This window comes from Fulvia fulva, chromosome 2 (assembly GCF_020509005.1).
Source record: "Fulvia fulva chromosome 2, complete sequence".
NCBI lineage: Eukaryota > Fungi > Ascomycota > Dothideomycetes > Mycosphaerellales > Mycosphaerellaceae > Fulvia > Fulvia fulva.
In genome coordinates, this window is record NC_063013.1 from 1,303,571 (window position 1) to 1,329,770 (window position 26,200).

The window sequence follows — 26,200 nt, forward strand, 5'->3', positions numbered from 1 at the left end:
TGTACAAGCATTTTGTTTTCCCGCGCGGCGGGAACCAATAGCGTCACGTCTAGACGTTCTGCATAACTTCGAGTGGATAGATGAGCCATTTCTGCACATCGAGCTTCTCGGCCATGATCAAAGATGTCGAGATGAAGACCACAAAGGAAGCAGGCTCGACCCGTGGTCGACTGAGCGTGATCAGGCTTCAAATAATACTAGAGGCTAAAGCGTACCGGCGTGGGAGACGATAGCACGGGAGCCGGGACAAGATGAGTTCCAATTTGCCGACGATTTCATGCTTCCAGAGCACATGCCTCTCTTGGGTTAGGAATTCTCGCAATAGCAGCTGGGTGGTTTGAAGATGGGCTGAAGCAGCGCGTCGTGCATCGACCGACTGGCCAACAGAGCCGCAGGTGATGGTACTGAAGGTCTGCTCTGGCGTATAAGAGTACGGTCAATCGACGAGCGAACAGTGTCGATAGGCAAACTTTGGGTCGCCGGCGGATGCACGAACCACCGTGTCTCCAGTCACGAGACTGGTTTTGAAGAGGCCGTCGAGAGTGCACTAGCCTAGCAGTGAAGACTATCGTGGAGACTGCTACTGCCGGATGGTTCAGGCTCCAGAAGAAGAGCTAGTGTTCAGTCTCGCAGCTTGCCGCTTGGTGGAAAGCAGCTTTGAACAATTTGTATCGTCGAGGGTCTAATGAGTCACAGAACTGCTCCAGCAGCGTAGGTACACCTGATTTCGTTGAGAGCGCTCCGGACGCAGGTACATATATGAGTCAAAGAAGCATGAGATTGTTCCTGCCGTCTTCACATGCGGCCGATCCTGCCGTATAAAGCCAAAGCCGCCGGACTTCAACCGACGTCACTGCAACCCCACCAAATTTCGCAAAGCAAACCACACTCCATCAATATCCACCCGACCAGCACTGACGGTTCTGCAGTCTGCTGTCCACCTCTTGCCGCAGACACCCACTATTTGCCACACGCACGTGCTCGCCTGCACGTTGTCAAACATACTGCCGTGCCGTGGTAGTATGAGAGCGAGAAACAACTTCCTTAATCCCGATCCGCCTCCCGAGTCTCCAGGAGGCAAAACTGCAGTACTCCTGCGGCACGCCACTCACAGCTGAGCGATCTCCATCTCAGAGAGAGAATCTGAACCACCAAACAACATACCAGCCTTTCCAAACCAGCCGGGAGCTGTGAGCGAGGCGCAATGGCACCCAAAGCAAAGAAAGGAAAGAAGGGAGGAAATGACGACTGGGACGAGGGCCTTGGCGAGGCAGTCACGGCCGACCCAATAGCTCAGGCTGAGGCAGCTGCGAAGGAGGACAACGATGAAGAGGAAGGAGGTGGTGGCGGCGGTTTCTTGGCCGCGCTTAAAAAGAACAAAGACAAGAGGAAGAAGAAGGGCAAAGTCGTTCAGGACGACTTCCTCGACGGCGAAGACCCTACTGCTGATGGCGAAGCGGGCGAAGCGCCCACTGCAGAGACTGTTCTTGCCGCCAAAGCTCCCGAGGAAGCAACGATGGACGATGAGTGGGACGAGCCTGCCAAAGGTGGAAAGAAGGGCAAGAACGCCAACCAGCAAGCCGCCAAGAATGAGGATGCTGAAGAGGATGAGGAGCTTGATGAAGGTGGTGGCATAAAGACGAAGGCTCAAAAGGAGAAGGAGAAGAAGGAGAAGGAGAAGCAACGAAAGAAAGCGGCTGCCAAGAAGAAGACCGCGGCACCGCCTCCCGCTGCGAAAGAAGAGGCTAAGCCAGTGGAAGCCGCACCGGCTACGGTGCCTGATGCGGCTGCTGGAAGCAAGAAGGGCAAAAAGCTCAATCCAGCGCTTCGAGCATTGCAAGAGCAACAGGAAAGACTCCGTCAGCAACAGGAGGAAGATGCCCGTACAAGAGCCGAGGAAAGTGCTCGCGCCAAAGCCGAGCAGAAGCGTATCGAGGAAGAGGAGAAGGCTGCGAGTGAGGCAAAAGCTGCCAAGAAGGCCAGGGAAAAGGCGAAGATTGAAGAAATGAAGAAGGCCGGCACATACAAAACAGAGAAGGAGAGGAAGCAGGAAGCGCAGCAAAAGGCTCGGTTGCAACAGATGCTTGAGGCGGGAGCTAAAGTGGCTGGGTTTGAAGGCGAAAGCGAGCCCAAGAAGCCAACCACCAAGGACATGCGAAAGAAGAACCCACGCAAGGAGGCAGAGGAGCGAAAGGCCCAGCAGGCACGCGAAGAGGAAGAGGCTCGGAAGAAGATGGAGGAACTCAAGCTTCAGGAGGAGCAGGCCAAGAGGGCTGCCGAGGAAGCGGAGAAGGCACGACTTGATGCTGAAGCCAAGAAGCAGGAAGACGCAGAGGATGAGCTCGAAGACTGGGAAACTATGGTTGAGAAGGAAGAGAATGGAGACGTTGCAGATAGCTGGGATGCCGAGTCCGGCGACGAAGGTCAAGTCAAGCCTGCAGTCAACGGCAAGGCTGTGCAAAAAGGAGCGACCGATGGCAAGCCCGACATCAAGGAAGATGAGGATGACGACTCTGATTCTGAAGAAGATGATTCCGAAGATGACTCCGAGGACGACTCAGAAGACGAAAGAGAGACTGTTGCGCAGAGAATGGCCGCCGAGAGGAAGGCCGCGGCGGCCAAGAAGCGTGCTGACGAGCTCGAAGCTTCAAAGGCTGCCGCCTCTAAGGACAACCTGCGATCGCCCATTGGATGTATTCTTGGCCACGTCGATACCGGAAAGACGAAATTGCTTGACAAGATCCGTCAGACCAACGTTCAGGAAGGCGAAGCCGGTGGTATCACCCAGCAGATCGGTGCCACCTACTTCCCGGTGGAGGCACTTCAGAAGAAGATTGCCGTCGTTAACCAGGATGGTGCTTTCGACTTTAAGGTTCCAGGTCTTCTCATGATCGATACGCCAGGTCACGAGTCTTTCACCAACTTGCGATCTCGTGGTAGCTCCCTATGCAACATTGCCGTGCTTGTCGTTGACATTATGCATGGTCTCGAGCCACAAACCTTGGAGTCGATGAAGTTGCTGCGCGACCGCAAGACGCCTTTCATCGTCGCCTTGAACAAGATCGATCGTCTGTACGGCTGGAAGCCAATCAGCAATAACGGTTTCCGCGACTCGCTCAACTTGCAGAAGTCGAGCGTACAGTCAGAGTTTGCCGACAGATTGGAGAAGACCAAGCTTGCTTTCGCTGAGCAAGGCTTTAACGCCGAGCTCTTCTACGAGAACAAGTCGATGGCTAAGTTTGTGTCACTGGTCCCAACCTCAGCCCACACCGGAGAAGGTATTCCGGACATGATCAAGCTGCTCATCTCCTTGAGCCAAGATCGCATGACCAAGTCGCTGATGTACTTGTCCGAGGTAGAATGTACTGTTCTTGAGGTCAAGGTCATCGAAGGTCTCGGAACCACGATCGATGTTGTCCTTTCGAACGGTATTCTGAACGAGGGCGACACAATTGTGCTCTGTGGTACAGACGGTGCTATCACTACACAAGTGAGAGCTCTGCTGACGCCAGCTGAGATGAAGGAGCTTCGTGTCAAGTCGCAATATGTCCACAACAAGACTGTTAAGGCTGCACTTGGCGTCAAGATCGCCGCCAACGGTCTCGACAATGCCATTGCCGGTTCTCGTCTACTCGTTGCCAGGGATCCTGACGACGAAGACTACATCGAGGAGTTGGAGGACGATGTCATGAGCGATCTTGACAACTTGACTAGGAACATCAGCAAGACTGGCCGTGGTGTGCACGTCCAAGCGTCTACTCTTGGTTCCCTGGAAGCACTGCTGGAGTTCTTGCGCGTGTCGAAGATTCCAGTCGCCAACATCGCACTTGGTCCAGTGCACAAGCGCGATGTAATCACTGCCTCCACTATGTTGGAGAAGGCAAAGGAGTATGCTGTCATGCTGTGTTTCGATGTCAAGATTGACAAAGATGCCACTGAGATGGCCGAAAAGTTCGGCGTGAAGGTCTTCACCGCTGAGATCATCTACCACTTGTTCGACAAGTTCACGGCTCATATGGCAGAGCTCACTGCAGCTAAGAAGGAGGAGAGTAAGATGCTGGCAGTATTCCCTGCTGTCTGCAGACCAGTCGCCGTCTTCAATAAGACCGACCCGATCGTCGTTGGCCTGGACGTGATTGACGGCAACCTCCGGCTCCACACTCCCATTGCAGCCGTCAAGCACAACGCGGTCACCGGAGTCAAGGACATTGTGGTGTTGGGCCGTGTCACATCCATCGAGCGCGACCACAAGGCCGTGGCGGGCGGCATCGCTAAGAAGGGCACACCTAGTGTCGCCGTCAAGATCGAAGGTCCCAACCAGCCAACCTATGGCCGACAGCTTGAGGAGAAGGATATGCTCTTCTCACACATCTCTCGCAAGTCCATCGATACGCTCAAGGAGTTCTACAAGGACGAGGTGGATAAGGATGAGTGGCGACTTATCGCTAAGCAGCTCAAGCCGCTGTTCGATATTGCATAAGCGAGTCGCTCTCACCTCAGGTGTGCTTCAAGCTGAATGGCTGCGTCCATGCTACTGGGCGATGAGTTTGGAAACTTTGGCAGGCGTTAGAAAAGGTATCGATGATATACATACTTTTTGATGATTCCATTTCGGTCCTTTTTGCAGCTTGGCAATCACTCACATCCATACCTCTTGCCGCGATGCGAGTGAGTGGTGGTCCCAGAGATCTTGGAGCCTGGATATGTTCGAAGCACTGTGGAGTGCAGTGTCGTATCTATGCTATCGTGTTCATGCTATCGTATCTCGTGCTCGTCATGCTGTCGCTTCATCCCCTCCCCACCATGCCAATGCAAAAGAACGCCTTTCACGCAAGTCTATCCCGACCCTCGAAAGCCCTATGCAATGCATCGTATGCTTACCAAGCTGATCAAGCTCTGCTAGAGGATCGACTCGATCGATGAGCCTTACTCAGCCGACGCCTCCCATCCGCTCCTACCGACGTCCTCCGCCGTCTTCGACCTCTCCTCTCCTCATCTGTGGATGGTCTCGTCGGCTGTCTGACCTCGACTTCCGTGCGTGTGCCGGCGGTCGAAGGGGCATCGTCGGTTGCTAGCCGTGTGAAGCTCTTTCTAGCCAATGGGCTCCTGCCTGTTCGAGCCGCGCTGGTCTCTCCGGCGGGCGTGAAGCGTGTTGAGGGGTGATATGAGGCGCTTGGTACGGTCAATGTGTCACCACTCGCGATGTCTGTGGGGCGCGAGGGCATGTGTACACGTGGAGCGAATTGAGGTGGTGATTGTGGTCGACGAGGGAACTCTGACGAGCCACGTCGTGGTACGCTGAAGTGCATGGGAACCGACTCATCCGACTCCGCTGATCGTGCAGAGTCCACTGATCTATCTCTACGCTGTGGGAGCGGACCATTGCTGAACTGAGGCACTTTCCCCTCTGGCTCGCGGTGCACGTCTGCGGGACGGTGACTCAACTCTGGTCGAGGGTTGCGATAATCTGGCAGAGGTACGTCTTGCCCTACATGATCTTGTGGTGCCTCGAAGTATGCGCCTCCTGCTGGGGCCTGCTCCCTCTGCTGTGCATGGTACTGCAAGATGTTCTGGAGATCCCACACACTCTCGACTCTTCGCGGCATAGCAAAGGACTCGTGGGAGCCGAAATATGAGGATGCTGCCATGCTGCCTCTTCGTGGGCCTTGATGATAATAGACCTGCTCGTCGTCCAGGATCGAAGTCTGATCCGGATGTAGTTCGATTGAGTCGTTCCTCTGAGCATAATAGCCGCCGTTGGTCTGTTCAGGCAATGCGAATCGTCCTTCCAGTTTACTCGAAGGTAATAGTGGTGCTGTGCGGACGGACTTCTTCCTGCCAAGCGGTGCAACATCTTTGAACGTCTCTGGCACGATGTTGAGCTCATCACCTTTGCCTTTGGCCTCAGCCACGGCTTGTTCAGGTGTGATCTTTTCGTCGGCCTTGATGGCGTCCACTCTGGGCCCTCCCCAGGTCCTTCTTGCGCATGTGAGGCATCCATAGACCATGTACACCCAGTTGGCGAAAGGGTTGACCACGAACATGACCGGGTAGAGCAGCATCTTCAACCTGCCCAGTCGAGCTGCAAAGAAGAACATGAGTAGCCAGTTCAGTCCCAGAGATACAGCAATGAAACCAAAGGGTAGGTTGGCAACTTTCTGCGATGTCGTGATCAAAGAGATGACCATGATGAAGAACAGCAGCGCTGTCGTTCGGATAGTGCTTTGCGCAAGGCGAATGATCAAAAGGACTGGGTATCGCCGCCACAGCCGTGTGTCGGTCAACATGCAGACCTCGTTGGTGATGAAGCCCAGGAACCATCGCCTTCTTTGGCTCAGCAGGCTTTTGTATGTCTCCACCGCATCAGTTTTGCAAAATGCGCTTGTGCACATACCAAGCTGGTAGCCTTTCTCTGCCGCGACCATGAACAGATGCGTCAGGTATCTGTCTTCACCAAGAGAGCCCTTTGCATAGTCGAACATATCGTCGCACTGGTCAGCTTTGTCTGCGAAGTAGAATTTCGCCAGCTGCCGGAAAGCTGAGACGCGTAACATCGTCAACGCCCCTGGCAAGCATGTGACGGCGCCGCAAGCAGTCTCAACCGATCGCTCATAGAGCTGTCCGTGAACATACTCCATGTCCTGCAGTATCGTCAAGCATGACTTCGTGAGATCCTTCCAGCTTATCTCTCCAGTAGCGGTTATGACTCCTGTCATTGCGAGCATGTCGCGGTTGCCTCCCGGCTTCAGCTCCATGTCATACATGAAATTTGCTATGCAGGCCTTGTCGAGTATACAGTCGGAGTCGATGAATAGCATGAACAGATTGTCGTGCTTCCGTAGGTACTCCTCGTACACTTTGTCGATGAGATTGAAGGTCTTTTTCTGGCAGTGACGCTTGCCACCCCACTTGAATCGCGACACAGTCACTCGTAGTCCTCTGTAAGCGATATCGATACTCCTGGGATAGACATCGAGTGTGATGGGTACGCCGAGCTTCTCGATCGTGCTGAGAAAGAGCTCATCTTCTTGTTCGCCATCGAAGGATAAGAAAATGTGCATGCATGATGGTGGGTACTCGGCATCCGCTATCGAGTTGACTGTTCTGAGCAGGACCTCGGGCTTTTCGTTGAAGCAAGGCAGGACGATCACGACCTTTGGTGCTGCATATGCATCGAGCACAGCTCGAGTCCGCTTCTTCCTGCCAACGTAATGTGTAGTCAGGTGGAAGACGCAAAGAAGCCAAGGACCAACCAACAACCCTGCGAAGGTGTAGAAGGCGAACCATTGCAAGATTGAAACCATCCTTGGTGGAAAGTACTGCACTACCTGTGGAGGAAGTGGTAGCGTCACCATCATGACAGCAAGGAAGATGAGCCGAATGCATATGAGCCAAGTCGCTTGCACTATCGCCATGATCCGTACTGTCCATTTGTTCTCGTCGGCCTTCCAGTAGACTTTCCAGAAGCAGTACAGAAAGCCAAGCAAAAGTAGCCACCACTCGAGTAGCGCCATGAGCATGACTGGCGCGACAAAGGCGACGTAAATTATGTCCGCGATCGGCCAGGATGCAGTAATGGGTCGGACTCCATAGGGTTGTTCTCGAGTGGCGAGCATCTTAGCCGCCAGTGATGGTAACATGGTCGAGGGTGTTGGTCGTGGGGCTATACATGTGTCTGCGCGGAAAATGAATATAAAGCTGCATTCGAGTCCAGCGAGCTCGTCGGATCGCGGTGTGCTTGAGTGTAGCTGTTGCCGGATCGCGCTTTTCTTTTTGATGGAATTCTGTTGTTTGTCTCGAAATGCGTGGTGGTTTCTGTCGTTGAGTCGGCGGCCTGGATGGTTCGACTTCTGTTGTTATTCTCGAAGCTTCAACCAAACAATGGATGATTGTGCAGAGCACCGGCCTCTCTGCTTCTGCCTGTGAATGATGGAAATCCAAACTTAGCTCTTCAAAGAGTAATTCAGCGGTCTGTCGCGCACACTTGGTGAGACTTTGGCATCCGAGATCCAACAGCGCGGATCTTCAGTGTGCTTGTGTCACCCGAAGACGGCAGGCGGCTTTGATGGCTTGTTTGACGTGGGTGTAACGGTGCGCAGTGCCGAGAGCGGGTCGAGGCAGGGCAACGTGTCGAGAATTGCTCATTCACATGTTTGTCCGCAGGTTGTGCAGGAGTTGCACGTGGAAGGCAAGGAAGCGCAACGGTTCAGCAGGAAGCCGAGCTGCAACGCGAGAACGTGGACGTTGCTGTTGCTGGTCTGAGGTCAAGCTTGTGTTGCTGCCTCAAAGTCCGGGACTGTTTGCTGTATTGCAGCATCGAAATCTATACAATGGCTTGTGAGCATGGTCTTGCCTTATTTGCATGGGGACACTTGACACTTCGACATGTCAAGTCTAGACGCGTCACGGCCTTTCAGCTGCTGGCAACTAAACCTTCCAGTAAAGCCATAGCGAAGCAGGCGGCAGGCGGGCTGAACAACACGTGCACTCGTGAAAGATGTTGATAGTGCTGTAACAATGCTCGTGGTTGAGTATGAGGCGTGGTTCGATGTACGTTCCATCTCGGAGTGCTGTCGATACCTGGTCGTCGGCGCATTGGTGGCTGCAGGCACGTTTCGAGTTGATGCAAACATGTAGCTGCCGAAAGGGCGTTCGTGGCTGTCCAGGGACATGACGACGACGGGAGTTTATGAACGTACGACGAGCCAGCAGTAGGAGGGAGAAGGAGGACGTGAAAGTACATGTAGTCTACCGGCGTCAAGGTGTGCTGAGTCATGCACAATGACCTAAATATGCCTGCCGCTGTCGTCGGTGTCGTGAAATACATGTATCGCCACCAGGAAAACATCTTGCTACTAATAGTTGTGCTGTCTCCGCCGGCTGAAGGTTCTGCTCATCACAGACATGCTTCCCTTATAGCAACGACTCTCAGGTCCCACGCCACCCGTGCGACCTGTACCTCGCCACCCCTCGACGAGACGATTTATCGATAACCATAAAACCACTCTCTCGTCATGGCCGACGCCGAGCATGAACGCGCTGAAGAGCTAGAGACCATCACCGCAATCTACCCCGAGCTGATTGTCGACCCTTCGAACCCATTCGCCGCCACTCTACAGCTCCCTGTAGCACCTACGCCTCCACTAAATGTACGATTCGTCCCAGCCAAGGTGCCACCAGAGGAGAGCTACGCAAATGCTGCCACAGAGGGCGGCGCCTACATCGAGCGCGATGTAGAGCTCTCGCATTTGCCTCCGCTCACTCTGCGGCTGGCACTTCCCGAGCGTTATCCAGCAGACGCTCCACCAAAGGTCATGCTCTCGACCACCTCAGACTGGTTGGTTCAAGAGAAAGTCGCGGAACTGGAAATAGAGGTAGCAAAGCTTTGGGAAGAGTACGGGCACTGTCAGATCTTGTTCTCCTACATCGACTTTCTGCAGCAGGCCGCCGAGCGAGGCTTTGATCTGAACCAGAGCGCGGACGGCTGTCTTGTGCTCCCTGCAGACCGGGAACAGCAACTGGTTGAATTCGATACGAGAACGAAGCAGGAGACGTTCGACGCTGGCACATACGATTGCGGAGTGTGCTTGGAACCAAAGAAAGGCTCAGCCTGCTACCACATGAAGCGCTGCGGTCATGTCTTTTGCCGACAGTGCCTGCAGGACTTTTACAACAATGCCATCACGGAAGGCGATGTGGCTGGTGTGAAGTGTTTAGATCCCGACTGCGGGTCGAAGGACGCAACTGGGCGCAAGAGGAAGGTCATGAAAGAAAGGACAATACATCCGCGAGAGCTTTTGGCTATGGGCGTTGAAGAGAGCATGGTACGGCGATACGTCGAGATGAAGAGGAAGAAGAAGCTGGAGGCGGACAAGACCACAGTGTACTGTCCACGGACCTGGTGTCAAGGGCCTGCAAAGAGCACCAAGTATCCTCCCATCCCAGCTGACCTCACCGCCTACATCGACAATGAGATCTCCGACGAGGAGAGCGAAAGCGGTGATATGCCTGAAACCCCCAAGACGAACGCCAAGAATGTTCCACCAGACCCGTCCGATCGACTGGCCGTGTGCGAAAAGTGCTCGTTGGCATTCTGTAAGGTCTGCTACATGGGATGGCATGGTCCGTTTGCTCGCTGTTACCCGCGTGATCCTAACGAGCTCAGTGCGGAGGAGAAGGCGAGCTACGAATACATCCGCAAGAACACATCGCCTTGTCCGTACTGTAACGCACCGGTACAAAAGACTATGGGTTGCAACCACATGAGCTGCTTCCAGTGCCGCACTCACTTCTGTTACTTGTGTGGCTCCTGGCTCGATGGCAACAACCCATATCAACATTTCAACAAGGCAGGTACGGGCTGCTACCAACGGTTGTGGGAGCTTGAGGAAGGCGACGAAGGTCAAGCACCAGAGGACGGGAGAGGCTTCGCAGGTGGTAGAGGCTGGGAGCAGATGGCAATTGATGCGGCTAGAGAGGCAGATGAAGCAGATGCCCAGGCTGCTGTAGTACAAGCACAAGCTGAGGAGGACCAACGGGCAGCGATGCCAGCAGCACCTGATCCTCCAGCTAACCAAGTTCCGCTAATCGTCGCCATGGCGCATATGCAATTCGAGGAGGGAGCCGCCGGCAACGAACAGATTCCCGCCGCAGCGCCACAACGAGGCCTACGAAGGCCACGAAACCCCTTCCCAGCCAACCCTCGAGCCAACGGCGCCGCCCAAGCCGTGCGCAACCATGAGCGCGGAGCCAGGAGACGTCCGCCCGCTGCCAACGGCGCAGCTGGCAGGGGTGCGGGTGCTGGTGGAAGGCAGGATGAGGAGCAGCGACAGCAAGCTGAACTGCAGCGCTTCTTGGCTTTGGCGCAACACGATGAGGAGGACGGTTGGGATTTTGACGACTTGGGGGGAAGATGATGACGATTTCATTATACCTCGCCGATGACGGCATGTATGTGATGACTGCTTTTGTTGTATAGAACGGAGATACCCTATCAATCATGATATTTATCAGCGCCGCATTGATGCATTGATGCATTGCTCTTGAGGCTTGAAGTTCCGAAGAGAACATACAGTATAGCGATGCGGACGCGGAAGATGGCGGCGGCTTGAGGAGTGATATGCAACGTACGACTAGATGAAAGTAGTGGCGACGGGATGAGATTGTCTGGTTGATCACGTCGTGCAGCTAGCTGGCGTCGAAAGGTCACGTCAACGACTGTCTCAGCGATGTGACACCACCGGCCACTCGAGTGAGCAAGGGAGAGGAAAACTTGGGCACATCGGACTCACTTCATGACTTATGTCCCGAAGGGGTGAGTCCATAGCATGACTGCGATTTCGTACGCTCGAGGGAAGGTGCCTTCATCTCCCCCTTCGAGAACATGCTCTCTCTCCGAATTCTTGTCAATTGAGAGCCATGTATTACATCTCAGCTTCATTGAATGAGCTACGTGGACGAATCTGACAGCCCGCTGCAACACTTCTCCCACAAACAGCCTCCTGTCCTTGCCGCCCACGCTAAACACGGCAAAAGGTGCCATGACGGATTGTGCAGACGTTACTTCGCAACCAGCATCTGCCGCTGCGCCGGTTCGCGCTCATATTCGTACTCAATGTTCGTCTTCGGGCCCTTGGAAGCCTTCTTGCGCGGCTTCTGCGCGGCTGAAGCACTGGGCCTCTTCCGCTTCAGTGTGTCCAGCTTCTTCTTGAGTGCTGCTGTGTCTTCATCGTCATCCTTCGCGTCTTCGTCCTCTTCATCGTCATCCTCCTCATCTTCGACACTGCCAGCCTCGTCCGCACTCTCGCCGCCGAGCCAGTCGTCGAAGTCTTCCATGTCGTCCTCATCGTCAGATTCCTCCACGTCACTGACAAATTCGACATCTTGCTCTCCACCTTCGCGTTCATACTCCTTCTCATACTCTTCGTCTTCCTCCTCAATACCCTCATCTAGGTCCTCATCCACCTCGCCTTCTTGATTTCGCTCCAGACCACGCATCACCTTCTTCCATACATTCTCCTCGACGTTGAGCGGTCTGTCACCGTATGCGCCACTTCTTAGTCTCTCCACAAGCTCGCGCTCGATCGCACGCTCAATCTTCGCCGCAGCCTCTGCTTTCCTCTCTCGTGTCGCTTCTCTTCTCCGGACCTTGGGCGCCTGCTTTGCCACCATGCGCTCACCTAAACGCTCTTCCTCCTTCGCCAACTTCTGCGCGCGGATCCTCACTTGTGTCAATCGAGTAAGACGCTGTTTGCATTTGTGCAGCAGAAACTTCGGCCAGTAGATCAGTCGTTCGTCCACCTGCGCGAGAGCTTTTGTGTAATTGCTGCTCAAGCGGATCTTCTCCCACCACTTGTTCGGCATATGTGCTCGCTCGACGGTTTTGATGTAGAGGTAGAGTCTTCCATTCGAAGGATCGGCTCGGATCGTGGCATATCGAGAGTTGGCGAGAGGACAGCTTTGTCGATTGCAGAGACCGGTGACATTGTGTTCATTGCGGCAGAATGTCGACTTGCTGGACTTTTGGTGTCTGTCGTTGCCGGGTAGCTTGAGTTTGAAGGAGCAGAACTGCTGGTTGATGATGTTCCACACAATTTCGTCGGACGCCATGGTGTGCTATCACTATATAGTACAGTCGTGGTAGTAGTTGGCAGTGTATCTGGCAATAGCAAAACAGGCGGCGAGAAAGTTGAGGTTGTTCGGCCACAAAAAAGTTGCGGCAAGCGCGACCGAGCAGGGGCCATGCGAAATCTTGGCGTCTACCGTGATTGAGAGAGCCGTGATTGGCTCTGTGGGTATCATGTTTCGCTACATGGATGTTACTACAGACACACATACACAGCATGATACATTGCGCATCTTCATCAATGCCATCATTGTCAAGTAGCCCACTGACAGCATGACCTACATCCACGAATTCTTAAACTGCTCCTGCTGAGCATCTTTCTCCTTTCGAATCGCCTCATCGACCTTTGCAACCTTCGCCATAGCTTTGCCCTTGGCCTTTTCCAACCAGCTTGATGGCTTCGTCTCCTTGACTTCCAGAGATTCGACGTCAAAATCTATTACCAATCGAGCTCCACGTGGTCTCAGCAGATCTCTATGCTTTTTCCAGTCCTCCTCGTTAAGCAAGATCACCGTGGCATGGCCAGGCGAAGTCAGCGACAGACTGCCATGAAACCCTGGTGTCGCCGCTTTCATGCCGACCGAAAGCAGCGCAAGCTGGCGAAGCTCCCGATATAATTCTTCGAGAGACATCTCGTCATCAACCTCCCCCGTTCCTTCTTTGACCTGAACAGGGCTCTTTCCCTTTAGTCTTGCCTTTTTGTCTTGAAACTGGCGAACGATGACTACGACCTCCTGGCTCCATGGCTCCATAGGTACTTTGTCCATGATGATAGGTCAATATGTACCCTCCTCCAAAGATGAGTCTTCCTTCCTGGGCGGGATCCTTGCCTCGTCCCTGCCTCCGCGGGTTGGATATCGTGGAGGCGTGCTGTGTCGAACGCTTGAATTGAGTGGGCAGAGGTTGTTACTAGCTTTGAGGGGCGGATATTGGGCTTGCTCGTATTGCTAGCATAGACATGCTCTTCGCGCGACCGTCTCACATCCCCATCGCAGACAGCCACGTCTTGATCAGTCGCGTAATGTCGACAATGGTGGGCCGGCGTGCTTGAAGAGGGGTAAAAGCTGTCTTCGAGATGTTTTGGACAACTTCATGCACTGACACCGCCGAGTCGATCGCCAGGGACTACTGTACTTGACGCGTGACGCGTGACCTACAATCGGGTACTTTCTTAACGTCCAGTGCCAATAGCGTGGTGGCGTTACGATGTCGCATATGGATGTGAAGTCTGGACTTGGAGAATTCGCAGTGCATGGGTGCTGTCTGCACAACGAGATTTTGCGCAAGGAAAGGCATCAATCAGGATCTGTGGCCTCATTTCGTGGACCGCGGCTGGTCCCTGAGGGCGAGACCACGTGGCCCAGCGAGGGATCCTGCCATCGCCATGTGAATAGACAATGAACTTCAGGACATAAGAGCAACATGCGCATGACGGTCTACATCCATAGCGCCCCGCGGTGAAAACGTGCGTGAAGTGAACAACAACGAGAGGTGCGAAGAGGAAGGGAAAACGCGAACTTGGATCGCGGAATTCAGCCGTTCAACCATTGTATGATTGTAACCTCCACGGGGTCATCAAACCTCTTGGCTCATGGCTTCCAGGTAAGTCATGCTGCCTAAGTGTATTGCACGGCTTAAGGGCCTGACTTGAAGCGCAGATTCCACCAAAGAGATGCGCGGAATGCCCTCTTCTCCTCCTACGACGCACAAGCTCGATCGCGACCATCCTCCGCCGCATCAGGATCACCAGCGCCGCCCAGGTCATCCTCGAGAAATGCACCTTATGCCAGCTCGCCCTATGGACTGAACGGCAGCGATCCATCATCAAGCTATAATGCATACCCACCATCAGGCGGGGGCTTTAGCGCTTACCCTGGCAACAGCACTGAAGCAGGCGGGAGGAGTAATGCAGATGGCGGCTTTAGGTCAGCGACACCGGACAAGAAGGGACAGTACAGCGATGCGGTCTTGAGCGAGTTGGAAAGCCAAAACGATGATCAAGCAAGTGAGATGAGCAAGAAAGTGAAGATGCTCAAGGATGTAAGCATAACCGGCTGCATTCTGATAGGAGAGGTGTTGACTTGTGGCAGCTCACTCTGGCCATTGGCGATGAGATCCGGGACAGCACAGCACTGGCTGAGAAGATGAACGACGGATTTGAGGGGACACGGAATCGTCTGCGGGGGACGATGAACAGGATGCTACGGATGGCAGAGAGGACCGGCGTGGGTTGGAAAGTCTGGGTCGGCTTCTTCCTATTCGTGTTCTTCTTGTTTGCATATGTATGGTTGTTTTGATGGGCGACATGGTGGTACAGCACGATATAGCGTTCGGCAGGGCGTTGGAAGAGGAGAAAGATGACTCGTTCAACAGCGCAGGTGCGTTGGTAGGACCCTGTGGGATTACATCGCCGAGCACGGTACGAGAGTACGGCATGGCAAGCGAAGCATACAGAGGGCATCATCTTCCTGCGCACAGGTAACCTTCTCACCCCATTTCGAGCCAGATTCAAGATGACCACGATTTGCTCCGCAAAGCTCCTTCGATCCATATGCGGAGGCAGTCTGTGTTCACGCTGAAGCACGTGCCAACATATTAGGAGCATGTGACGGCCGTGAAGCTGGGTGGCTTGCAGTGTCTGTCAAGGTGTAATCTCTGATATTCAAGCTCATGAAGTGAGCAGGTATACATTCACTTGATCAGATACTGTGGGACATAATTTGATCCTTTCGATCTTCACCAAGCCCAACGGCAACCAACGCAAGTCAAACCAATCAGCGCCATGTCAGACGAAGAGCCCCCAAGCTACGCAGAAAGCTTCGCACAGTACTCAGTCAGTACACCAGTATTCCGTTGATAACCAAATACTGACAACTGCAAACAGACCATCATCGCCGTAGTCCAGCGCTTCAAGTACGTGTACATCGACAATCAGCAACAATGCCACCTCGGACCACAAATCGACCAAGACAACACCATAGCACTCCTCTCGACCACAACAAGCTACGCCAAATTCTTAATCCATCAATTCGAAGCCTACGTTCACGGCTCCGCCTGGAGTGAAGAAGAGGTGAATGACATGTCACTCCCCTTCATTGCGACGCTTCGCATCACTCAGTGCGAGGATGGGCTGATTACGGACGTCAAGGTGGATAATTACAACTGGCTTGCTGTTCGGAGAGCGCTGATCCATGGGATGGGCCCTAACACGCGCGTGAATGTCTTCATTGGTATGTCAGCGCTGATCTCAGAGCCAATATCAAGGGTCTTGACGTGCGACTCGAATTTTACTGATGGCTTCTCGCTCGATAGGAGTTGCTCCTAGCATTCGCGGGAAGCCACAAGGCTGGACGAAAGTGCGGTGTAGTGTGTTGCGCGCAGTGCGCAGACTAGCAGAGCGTCCCTTGGTGTGAATTTGCTACGCCATAGTGATACGAAGAGCTCGGAGTCGTTGCGTCGACAACGTTGCATCACTGGTACTTGTATTCAGGCACATCAAGGCGTTGGGTACCATCTTTCCAGAGAGATCATCACAGACATGGTCTCGCTTTCACTTGAGGAGACCTATAAATCGCAACAACGGGAGGCCAGAGCTGAAGAGGAGAGCTTTGTGCTTTCCTCGATGCTATCGACATCGGCTAAGCTGCCTCCAGACTTCCAGAACGTGGTCTATTCGACTATGCTGCGGCTCGCGTCAATGGAAATGACGAAAGTGGCCCGCAGGGAACGAGGGAAAGGCTCCGTGGAGGTCACGACAAGGTCTCGGACAAGAATGCGGTCCGTTCGAAGAACGATGTATCTGCTCGATCTTTGTCAAAGCAACGGTTCTATCAAACACGTCGCTCGAGCCTCCTTTCTGAACAGCTCTCGAAGTCGCTGCCCTCGCGACCTACCTCCGCCCCTCGCCTTAGTCGCGAACATGAAGACAAGCTCCGTGCCTGTGCCTATGGTCGTCCTGCATAATAACAACGACTTAGCAGCCAGCCAGCCATCATCATCAAGCAGTACACGCTTCCCACCATAATCAATCGCGATCCTGCAATAGAAAGACATCGTCTTACTCGGTGCCTGGACACCAGAGCGTGCTTGAAAACGAGCGTGTAGGAGCTTGAGCATGTCGTTGTAACTGGTGTGAATGGGGATGCTGATGAGATCAGCTTGTTGTGATAGGAGTTTGCCGGATCGTATTAGGTGAGGCCCGATGGCTGTGCCGGGGGTGTATTGTTGCATTGTCACTGTCTTGATGGAGTCAACCTACGATCGTGTGAGCCCTGTTCGCTTGTTACGGAGGTACTGGCCACGGACTTGGTGATGAAGCTGTGCTACTTCGTAGCTAGGTGGTTCGTCATTTGCCTCGGAAGGGCGAGTTTGCAATCTTGGATCGGTCATGGATTTGGAGTTGTCTAGTCGATGGGCAAAGTGTGGTGATCGATTTGATACAGAATGACAGGGATCGAATTTCTGGAGGCTTGTTGCAGATCTGACAATAGTGAACGTAGCAATGGCGTCCACTTGAGTTGTTCATCAACGCACGCAGTATTCACGTTGTTCCATGGGCTGAGTCATGCTGCCATGAAGACCCGTGATTGAGACCCCAAGTACACTGTTGCCGAATTGCTGAGCACTGATATGTGCCTCGTCTTCGAGGCCGGAGATGTTCGATACCTAGCTCGATACCCATTGTCGGGAACCGATACTCTGTCCAAGACAATGGTATGAATGTCCTGTTGGCGTAGCTGGCACATAGTGTTGATGCATATGCTACTTTGCCCCTGAACCAGGCTTCTGGGGACACAGCTTCAGACTGGCGTAACTCGCTCTCTGCAGCACAACTCAGGCAGCCTCTGACAATTTGATCTGATCCAAGCCGGTCACAATTTCCAACCTCTCCTTGTCAGCATCCGACACAGTCGCATTGCCTGGTCGATCCACCAGAAGTGACTTCATGCCAGCACCAATGGCGGCATCAACCTCCTTAACATTATCACTCAAGAAGAGCACCTGTTCTGGAGCAAACTTGGGCAAAGTCAGTAGTCATAGACGTGGTCTAATGTGCAACACATACCTCGAGCGACTCAGCGATCTTGCTGTAGCTAGTGATTTCAGTCTTGAGCCCGGCGTTCGTGGTGTCATACCAACTGCCGTTGAACAATGCAGTCAGATCTTCAGTCTCGACCTTTCGAGACTTAACCTCATGCTCCTGTGCCTTGGTCACGACTTCTTCGGTAGTGGCATCTGTGACCGCCTTCGCGTCATCAGCAGGCGTGGTATTGGTCGCGTCACCAGTGACTGATCCAGCACCAGCCTTGGTATCTAGGTCCGCAAGAGGGGGAGGCTCCACAGCTTCGCCGTATGCGAAGGATGATGACTTGCTTGGAGGCGGTGCATCGGTCGTCGACACCTCATCTTCGGTAGCGTCATCACCCGCTCGGTCGCGCTTCTTCGACGCAGTAGTGTCATCAGCTGCCACCTGCACATGTCCGAAGAGCAGCTTCTGTGCGAAGACGCTGCCCGAGGAGTAGATTGCTAATGCATAGCCGGCGTCCTTCCACTGCTTCAGAACTGGTGCCACGTCCGCGAACAGTGGTGTTGCGTACGCTCCCGTCTTGTAGCCATTCTCCCATAGGAAGCCCTGGAGGTTCTTGAGATAGGCAATCTTCACATCGCGCTTGGTCAAGTCTTCCACGTGCGCTTGAAGAGCAGATGAATCTCGTCGATACTCCGCAGGGAATGCATCACGGAATGGTCTGAAGTCGGGCTCTTCCCACTTGTTGGCGAGTACTTCTGGTAGTGCTCGAATAGCGTATGGAAACTTTTGTGGTCAGTGACACGCCTCGCCACTTTGAAGGCACATAGGAGAGACCAACACGTGGAGCAGCGGTGAACACCTACCAATGTCTCTTTTACGAATGAGATGGGGGCGACTGTGCCCTCTAGGCAAAGTCAGTGTCCAATAAACGGTGAACATACCAACCATGAATCAGTCCTCACCAATATCAAGCAGCACACATTTGACGCCTTCCATTTTTGGAGGTCAAATGTGTTGTGGTGAGGTTTTGATAGAAGGGAAGCGTGCCTGAAGCGGCGCGACTACTGCCAGGGCAACCATGCAACTTGCGGCAAGAATTTCTCCGCTCTCGACCAAGGATTTGCAACAACACCACCGCGAGCGCTGTGCCAGTGGGGCTCGACAGCACATCAGGCTCGACTTCTCCATATCGAGTGCTTTGAGAACGTGCTTGCACTGCCAGTTGGACGACAGGCCGTGGGTCTGGCGGCTCGTCTTACAGCCAGAACAATGTCTGTCTACACCGCTATCACGGCAAATATTGTTGAACATCTCACCCGCAGCGCTCAAGGTTTCTGCCGAGGATGTGTATCTATCTATGCGACTCGGAAGCGCTGTTCGATGTGCATACGACGTGCAGCAGTGCTGCTCCCAGCTCGAGCGAATGGATCTGGCCGAAACAGCCTGCATCAAGCTACACTGCTTTCATGCCAACACGGAGAACACTACTGCACATACGGTATGCTTAACAGAAAACTCTTCATGGCAGTGCGATCTCATAGGCCATATCTCGCAGGTGTAATTACATTCATGTCTTCGTTGTCAAGTTGGTGAAGGATGTCTTTATTCTCTTTGCTTCACCGCTTGTTACACGACTTCCTCTTGCGACGATATGGTTTACGGCACGGGTCGAGACAGATTGGCTCTCCTCGGCGCGTGGACTGGTCCTTGATGCACGCTCAGATGCGCCTATCCGACCCGCTACCGCTGATCGTGCACCCATTTCGAGAAGAGGCGCTTCGTAGACTGGACTCGACAACTCGTACAGTAGCAGCCAGCAACCACAACCAACAGCAGCAGGCGATTCAGGGACTGAGACAGGCGGCAACCAAGCTTCTAGATATGGCTTGAAGGACCACGTGGAGTTTGCCGCCGCGGTCACAAGATCCGGTTGCCAAAGATGAGGACACAGTAATCGTACGGGCTTGCTGTCATTGCCGGAGGCCTGCTGGACTTCCGCTTCCGTGATGTTGTACTTCGTACCACCACTGCTGCTGGGTGTGGGCACGAGGACAAGAGCTGTCGGGTAAGTCTAGGCTCTGTGCTCCGGACGCCGATGCTCCGCTTTATGCACGTCGATGCAGCTGTCGTGTCGAATAGAAACGACCGTTGTGGCAGCTTGGTGTGGTACTGGAAGACTTGTAGCTGTCCTCGCACCAGAACACGATGGCAGGTACATACAGGCTGCAGCTACTTTGCGTGCAGCGTACCTATACCTACCAGTCACTTGCAGGCTTCGATCTCACCGCATCGTAGCTTTGGAAATTGCAGCGAGCGAAGTTCCTATCGGAGGTCATGGGAGTGACGACTGGTGATCATGTCTCCCTACTATCGACCCCACCTGGCGTGCTGGCTACATGTAATTACAGAGAGTTCCTCGTGATCGACGGGCGCAGCCGAGGCCAATTATGACAACAGAACTTGGTCGGAGAGGCGCCTGGCAACGCTGAAACTGGCCCCTCCAGCTTTCCAGCACAGCTCCCCAGAAACAGTGTCGAAGTACCTCCAGCTGCGAGACGCCCGTTTCATCGCAGCTTCGTCAGCAGGGCCGGCAAGCGGGGATCACAGTCGCCAGGCCGATGTCGTGACGTGTGCAACAAAGAGCGCAACAGCACGACGTCGACGTCGGCGGCAAGATTGTGCAATGTGCATCAATGAATGGACGCGCGGGCGAGTTGGGCAATGGGTTGATGACGAGACCGACGAGCCACACAGGTCACGCCTCGACGGCAGTGTCTTGGTTGGTCGTCACGCTCGTCTACTACATGTAGAATTGTAGATAGTGCGGTCGTGCAGTGCCACTTCTTTTGGCAACGTGTTTTGACTTTGCGGCTAGTTGCTGCACAGCCTGGGATGGAGCAGTAAGCCGTTTCCAGCGTAGCGTTGTCGCTGTCGAATCAGACAAAGCGCCAAAGACAGAAGGCAATGGAAGCGTTGTCGCCTCTCTGCTGTCGTCTGCATCCCACCATCAACACGCTCCTCAGCATGCCACACCGCTCACACACTGCCTGCTCATAACATCTGCCACACGGCCGCCTGCCATTGAGGCTCTGCGACGAACACCACCGCCGCTGTCTCAGAGCATCGCCTTCCTCTTCCCGGACGCTCGTTCCTCGCCGGTCGCAGCGCTTGCGTACAGGAGCCCGCTGCCGAAGTTGTCGCGAGAGCACCTGGCATTCCTTGGACTCCCCCCGGCGACTGCCTGTCCGCACGGTCGCACCTGCCTGCATCCAGCTTTCACCTTTCACCACCACCCTGACGACAACTGCCACGCTTGCAACCCAACCCACCTTCCCTCCTCCTCTCCGCGCCAGCTGTCGTCGCCGATAGCAGACACCTCCTCCTTACACCTACGGGCCTGATCCACCATCCGCCAAACTCGGAGAGCTCAGATGTGGTACGCAGACAACAGGGTCCGCCACCGCAGCTGATTAGCTTCCGCTCTCGCCCGCGAACCGTGCTTTCGTCATCAGACTTGTTGGCAACGCAAGCAAGCTCCACGACCCTCGCGACAGCATCTTACAACAACAGCCAACCTCCCGCTGCTCACCCCGGCATTCCTCAAACATCAACGACAAGGCCGTTTGGGGACCTCTGCTTTGCATTCCTTTGGATGCTTAACAGGAGCACGCAACACCGACCCAGTCCTCCGGCAGCATTGGCTCCAGGCAACACCTCCTTCACCACCGCCTCCATACTCGACACCTCTTCTTATCTCTTCCGATAACGACCACACTTCCTCCCACCACCAACAACCTCTGATTCGACTCGACCTCCGCCTCTACTCTTCTTCCGTCACATATTCCATCATATACTTGTAACCGGACCCACGGACTTTTCCCTCTGACGCATTCACGACTCTACTACTATCGACACTGGCTCTGCTCCTTGACGGACGCGGCTTTACTGCAACCACCTACCGCGTTGCAAATACGTACAAATGATAACATTGACGATCCTTACGTTTCCTTGAGAGCATTCGAGTGGAGCTGCAACCACACCTTGTTTCTGGAGCAAGCGAGCGCCTGAGCGACTTTTATTGTATCGTTATCTTGGACCTGGAGTTGAGAGGAGCCTTGCTACCGAAAAGTTTACGAACTGTTGGCGCGGCATAGACGTTTCATTTGTTTTAAGAACCACCTTACACACCACCGACTCTACCGGACACTTACCTCATGGCCTGTATGCGAGACGGCTTTCAACACGGAATAAGTCTCGACAATGGGCGGTTTATGACCGTTTCACCACTTAATCATGGTTCATTTGGCATGGTGCTGGCCGCAAAGGACAACATCACTGGCGAGGACGTGGCCATCAAGTGCCTCACCAAGCCAAATGCAACTTCACCAACCACAACGTGCCCAGCGGCCATTGCTATTGACGACCGCTCCGAGGAGCTCGACATCCACTCTCGTCTCGCCAGACACCCAAACATTGTGAACCTGCTCCACTACTTCGAGACTGAGAACCACCAGTACATGGTATTGGAGCTTTGCAACAATGGCGACCTGTACGAAGCCATTCGACTTGGCAAAGGTCCGCTGGAGACTGGACACGTGCGCGACTTCATGCTCGAGCTTGTCAGCGCTGTGGATCACATGCATGCTCACAGCGTTTTCCATCGCGACATCAAGCCTGAGAACATCTTCCTCACAGGCAACGGCTCTTTGAAGATTGGTGACTTCGGCCTGGCCACAACCGAGACCTGGTCTACCGAGTTTGGCGTCGGCTCTGATCGCTACATGGCGCCTGAGCAGTACGATGCTTCCGTCTATGGCTATGGCTACTCACCTGCAGCTGCGGACATCTGGGCCATTGGTGTCGTGCTGCTCAACATCCTGTTCCAGCGCAACCCCTTCGCGACGCCCACCATTAAGGACCCATTGTTCGCCGACTTCGCACGCGATCGTCAAAGCTTGTTCGACGTCTTCCCGAACATGTCGCAGGATACGTACAACGTGCTTGTGCACTGCCTGGCACTGGATCCTGCTAACCGTTCCCTGGCTGCAGTTCGCGAGGCTCTGAATGACGTTGTAAGCTTCACTGTCGACGATGAGAGCCTGGACGACTTCTGCACTGATCAGCTGGACAATGTGCCGGTGGCTACTGCAGCGCGTGAGCCACTGCGTACTCCGTCCATCTCCAGCCCAGCTCTCGCTGCCGACTCTTTCCCATGGAGTGCGGCACTGCTTAAGACGCCTCAGAAGGCTTCGCGTCAACTCTCCACCATCCGTGACGAAGACATGGAACTCTTCCCTGGCACTGCGAACAATGCCGAATGGCAGTATCTTGACACCGACGAGGTTTCACTATCATCGAACCTCGACTCTGGCCTGGGAATGTCCTACAAGTCGACCAAGTCAGGCAAGTCGTTCCTGTCAACGAACTCTGTCAAGCCCAAGTCTGGCTTCGTCGGATCACTGCCGATCAGCTTCTCCAAGCCGTCAAAGTCGCCATATGGTGGCACTACCAGTGGCTTCTCTAAGAGCTGGAGCGATCTGTGGGACGAAGAAGAAGAGCTCCAGGAGGAACTGGAAGAATGCCACCCTTTCCAGGACTCTTCGCCAGAGGCTGCCGGCAATGACATTGAGCGAGTAAGCACTGCTAAGCCAAGTACTCCAAGGGTGCAATCTGTCAGGGAAGATGATCGTGGCAGCGTTACTCCACGACCAGGACTTGCAAACATCGACGCCAACGTTTGCTCTGCCACGCCAATGAACATACCAGGTGCAGAGGACAAGAAGGTTACCGACCTGCCTAAGACCAAGTCGACCTCAATCTTGGACAAATGGGCCGCGCTTGGCAACTTCCGCCGTGCTCGACAAGAGAGTGCAGCAACTGCCGCTGCCACGGCTACTCCGCCGAAGACAAAGTATTCCGACGCCTTCGCGAGCTTCACGCCATTTGGCAGCAGCAAGAAGGTGAAAGCAACCCCGGCACGCGAAGCCACTTCCAATTGGCGTCAGAACAGTGGTAGTCCTACCCGTCTTCGCTCCACGTCTTTCAACAGCAGCAAAGTCTGGCAAGACAACAACTGGCGCGAGCACAAATCGCCCGCGCCCAAGAAAGCATCACCTCCGCTGTCTATCGCACGGCTAGGTGGATCACAACCACACAACACCGAGAAGAATTTCCTTGATGACGAATTTGAAGATGCAGATCTCGAGTGGGTTGGATTGCCGTCTGGTTGGCGGGATTTCCAAGTGTAGCTCGGCTCCCACCTGGCCCTTTTACCTTGTCCATATGTTCTATTTCACCAATGGCGCTCCCGCAGATGGGAAATCGGAGTTTGATTGAATGGCTTGCAACAGAGCCCTTTTTGGATGGGAAATGTGCGCACCGGCGATGTGCTGCTTGGGGGAGTCATATGAGAAATTGCAGAGATGATACCAATTTTCTTTATTATCAACCCAATGGACAAGGGATCAAAAGAAGGGCCTAACCTGAGCCGAGACTCGTATCTGTAGAATAGCTCCGCTCTGCATAAGGGTGGTGTATGAACAGATTTACCCGCTCGATGATGTTTCCGCTTCCCTTTTTCTGTCTTGACAGGATCCGACTCGATCAGCTCTTGCCTGAACGTGCTACTCTGTCTACACGTGGCCCGTTCGAATGGCATGCAAGCTATGAATGTAACGTTTCAGACCTGCTGCAGACGTCCCTGCCATATCGCCCCCGTTGGTGACACGTGAGCGTAAGCTTCATTGACTTGCATGCCGGGCAAGGCACTGTAAGACTGTAAGTAAGGTATGGCAAGGTATATCAGGCGAGTCGGCAAGATGTTACCGCTACGATGGGCTCTCGTTGTCTTATCTGCCCCTTTGATGGGTTACCTTTCCACAGCATTCCGGTTTTGCCTGGGCCTACGATTTCTGTCGTTCTTGCATGCGGAAAGGAGGAAAGGAGTGGCTTTCTTCACCTTGGTGTTGTTGGTGGTATTGGGGCTTACGGGTGGAGTGGAGTGGAGGGACTGTGATGAGGTGGGTGCTGATGATTGTGAGGTATGGAGGAGGGCGTGGTGGGTTGGAGATGAGAGGTGGTGGATGGGGAGATGTTGTGGGTGATGGGAAGTGAGGATCGTGTCCAGTGAGTCTCTTATGAACTAGCATTGTCTAATGGGTACCCAAGCCAGTGGTGTTGCACCCAAGCAAGCAGCTCCTGCTTATAGTCATGTCGTGATCACATTACCCCTACCCAAAATCACCCATCCTCAAGCCGGAACAGAGATAATAGTATCCCCCTTCGACCCAGGAGACATGCTATACTCCTCCGCCCACTCCGGCCACTTAGGATCAACAATCCAACTACCGCGAGCCGGCTCACCTCGTCCCCCTTCCTCCAGCTTACGCCAAACCGTGCTAACAACCCGCTTCCTCTCTTTCGCCGGCGTAGCCGTGAGATACACGCCCGTCGCATGCCTCCCCCGCCATACCTCCATGGAAATTTCTCCCAGGCTGATGTTCCGCAGCGCGACCACGATCGGCGAGCTGTCGTCTCCCCAAACCGTGCCGTAGGAGTCTTCGCCTGGGAAGTAGACCCTCATCTCCAGTTTCTCGATCGGATGCTGTGCGTCGGGGCCGAACATGGACTTGATCAAGTCGCCTAGCTCTTCTGCGCTGTTGGGTGTGGTGCCTTGGAGCTTTTCTTGCGCTGGTGCGTTTCGTGGTCCGAGACACGCCGCGCGAGCTGGGCTGAAGTTCGAGGGGATGTATACGCCTGCCAAGTGGACGCTTCTCGCCTGTCGTAGCAGCTGTGGTGTAACTTTGTGGAAGACGTGCAGTCCGTGAGGATACTGCACGAACAGACTCGTCTGTCGGCGTGAGGGGATGGAAAAGTGGCTCTTGAGCTCATGGTTCACCTGTTTACACAAACGGGAGAGGATGTGGTAGGCTGTCTGCGTATTCTGGTAGGGCTCGTTCAGCGGCTCGGTCGTCGCGGGTGATAGCTGTATTGTAGCCTGATTTGATAGGAGAGCGCTTTGGTATCGTGTTTCGACGACGGGCTCGTGGTTTTGCGGGATTCCCGGGAAAGGTGATTGCGAGCTTCCATAGAATCGATGGACGATGTCGGCGTGGGTGCCTGTCAGCTGTGCAGTTCCGATCGTGATGGTGGGAGAGTCCAAGACGGCGTATCCGTATATCAACAGTCGGAGTTCGCAAGGCAGCTCGAGGAATGGACAGCTCGCACCAGGCGTCGTCATGTCGATGAACGGATTGCAGAGACTTATGCCTCCAGCCCTGATTAGACGGCGCGACTGCAGGATATGCGTGCTTGTTGTGATTGTTGGAGAGAGGTCGTGGAGGGTGATGTGGTTGGTGGGTATCGCTCTGGCGATCGACCACGCTGTCTGCTGTTGTAGGCTTGTAGCCGTTACTCGCGTGTCAAGATCGCCTTCACGATTTCAAGGGAGAGCTTGCACGATTTACGACACCTCAGTCACAAGTGCTTCGAGGAAAGCGCGCAAGTGACAAGAAACAGAACACGTCACACGAGAAACCTTGCACGCT

At 54.1% G+C, this 26,200-nt stretch overlaps 11 protein-coding genes across 11 annotated transcripts; 5 read left to right on the forward strand and 6 right to left on the reverse strand.

Moving 5' to 3' along the window:
- Positions 1-1,204: 1,204 nt before the first annotated feature.
- Positions 1,205-4,480, forward strand: CLAFUR5_02630 (Eukaryotic translation initiation factor 5B; the record flags this gene model as incomplete). Its single annotated transcript, XM_047901778.1, has 1 exon — positions 1,205-4,480. The coding sequence occupies one exon, from the start codon at positions 1,205-1,207 to the stop codon at positions 4,478-4,480; it is 3,276 nt and encodes a 1,091-aa protein (XP_047758714.1).
- Positions 4,481-4,889: 409 nt separating this feature from the next.
- CLAFUR5_02631 (Chitin synthase D) lies at positions 4,890-7,640 on the reverse strand (the record flags this gene model as incomplete). The annotated part of the gene is made up of 1 exon (XM_047901779.1): positions 4,890-7,640. One exon carries the CDS (start codon positions 7,638-7,640, stop codon positions 4,890-4,892), a length of 2,751 nt encoding a protein of 916 aa, XP_047758713.1.
- A 1,374-nt stretch (positions 7,641-9,014) lies between these two features.
- Positions 9,015-10,916, forward strand: CLAFUR5_02632 (E3 ubiquitin-protein ligase itt1; the record flags this gene model as incomplete). Its single annotated transcript, XM_047901780.1, has 1 exon — positions 9,015-10,916. One exon carries the CDS (start codon positions 9,015-9,017, stop codon positions 10,914-10,916), a length of 1,902 nt encoding a protein of 633 aa, XP_047758712.1.
- Positions 10,917-11,559: 643 nt separating this feature from the next.
- On the reverse strand, positions 11,560-12,609 carry CLAFUR5_02633 (uncharacterized protein; the record flags this gene model as incomplete). The annotated part of the gene is made up of 1 exon (XM_047901781.1): positions 11,560-12,609. The coding sequence occupies one exon, from the start codon at positions 12,607-12,609 to the stop codon at positions 11,560-11,562; it is 1,050 nt and encodes a 349-aa protein (XP_047758711.1).
- Positions 12,610-12,903: 294 nt separating this feature from the next.
- On the reverse strand, positions 12,904-13,392 carry CLAFUR5_02634 (uncharacterized protein; the record flags this gene model as incomplete). Its single annotated transcript, XM_047901782.1, has 1 exon — positions 12,904-13,392. The coding sequence occupies one exon, from the start codon at positions 13,390-13,392 to the stop codon at positions 12,904-12,906; it is 489 nt and encodes a 162-aa protein (XP_047758718.1).
- An 824-nt stretch (positions 13,393-14,216) lies between these two features.
- Positions 14,217-14,922, forward strand: CLAFUR5_02635 (uncharacterized protein; the record flags this gene model as incomplete). The annotated part of the gene is made up of 3 exons (XM_047901783.1): positions 14,217-14,227; positions 14,284-14,665; positions 14,716-14,922. The coding sequence occupies 3 exons, from the start codon at positions 14,217-14,219 to the stop codon at positions 14,920-14,922; spliced, it is 600 nt and encodes a 199-aa protein (XP_047758717.1).
- A 485-nt stretch (positions 14,923-15,407) lies between these two features.
- On the forward strand, positions 15,408-15,950 carry CLAFUR5_02636 (uncharacterized protein; the record flags this gene model as incomplete). Its single annotated transcript, XM_047901784.1, has 2 exons — positions 15,408-15,458; positions 15,510-15,950. The coding sequence occupies 2 exons, from the start codon at positions 15,408-15,410 to the stop codon at positions 15,948-15,950; spliced, it is 492 nt and encodes a 163-aa protein (XP_047758716.1).
- Positions 15,951-16,438: 488 nt separating this feature from the next.
- CLAFUR5_02637 (uncharacterized protein) lies at positions 16,439-17,014 on the reverse strand (the record flags this gene model as incomplete). Its single annotated transcript, XM_047901785.1, has 2 exons — positions 16,439-16,879; positions 16,931-17,014. 2 exons carry the CDS (start codon positions 17,012-17,014, stop codon positions 16,439-16,441), a joined length of 525 nt encoding a protein of 174 aa, XP_047758715.1.
- Positions 17,015-17,458: 444 nt separating this feature from the next.
- Positions 17,459-18,650, reverse strand: CLAFUR5_02638 (Enolase-phosphatase E1; the record flags this gene model as incomplete). The annotated part of the gene is made up of 4 exons (XM_047901786.1): positions 17,459-17,641; positions 17,691-18,437; positions 18,518-18,558; positions 18,617-18,650. 4 exons carry the CDS (start codon positions 18,648-18,650, stop codon positions 17,459-17,461), a joined length of 1,005 nt encoding a protein of 334 aa, XP_047758720.1.
- Positions 18,651-21,868: 3,218 nt separating this feature from the next.
- Positions 21,869-23,902, forward strand: CLAFUR5_02639 (Serine/threonine-protein kinase ksp1; the record flags this gene model as incomplete). Its single annotated transcript, XM_047901787.1, has 1 exon — positions 21,869-23,902. One exon carries the CDS (start codon positions 21,869-21,871, stop codon positions 23,900-23,902), a length of 2,034 nt encoding a protein of 677 aa, XP_047758719.1.
- A 1,001-nt stretch (positions 23,903-24,903) lies between these two features.
- CLAFUR5_02640 (uncharacterized protein) lies at positions 24,904-25,893 on the reverse strand (the record flags this gene model as incomplete). The annotated part of the gene is made up of 1 exon (XM_047901788.1): positions 24,904-25,893. One exon carries the CDS (start codon positions 25,891-25,893, stop codon positions 24,904-24,906), a length of 990 nt encoding a protein of 329 aa, XP_047758008.1.
- Positions 25,894-26,200: the final 307 nt, after the last annotated feature.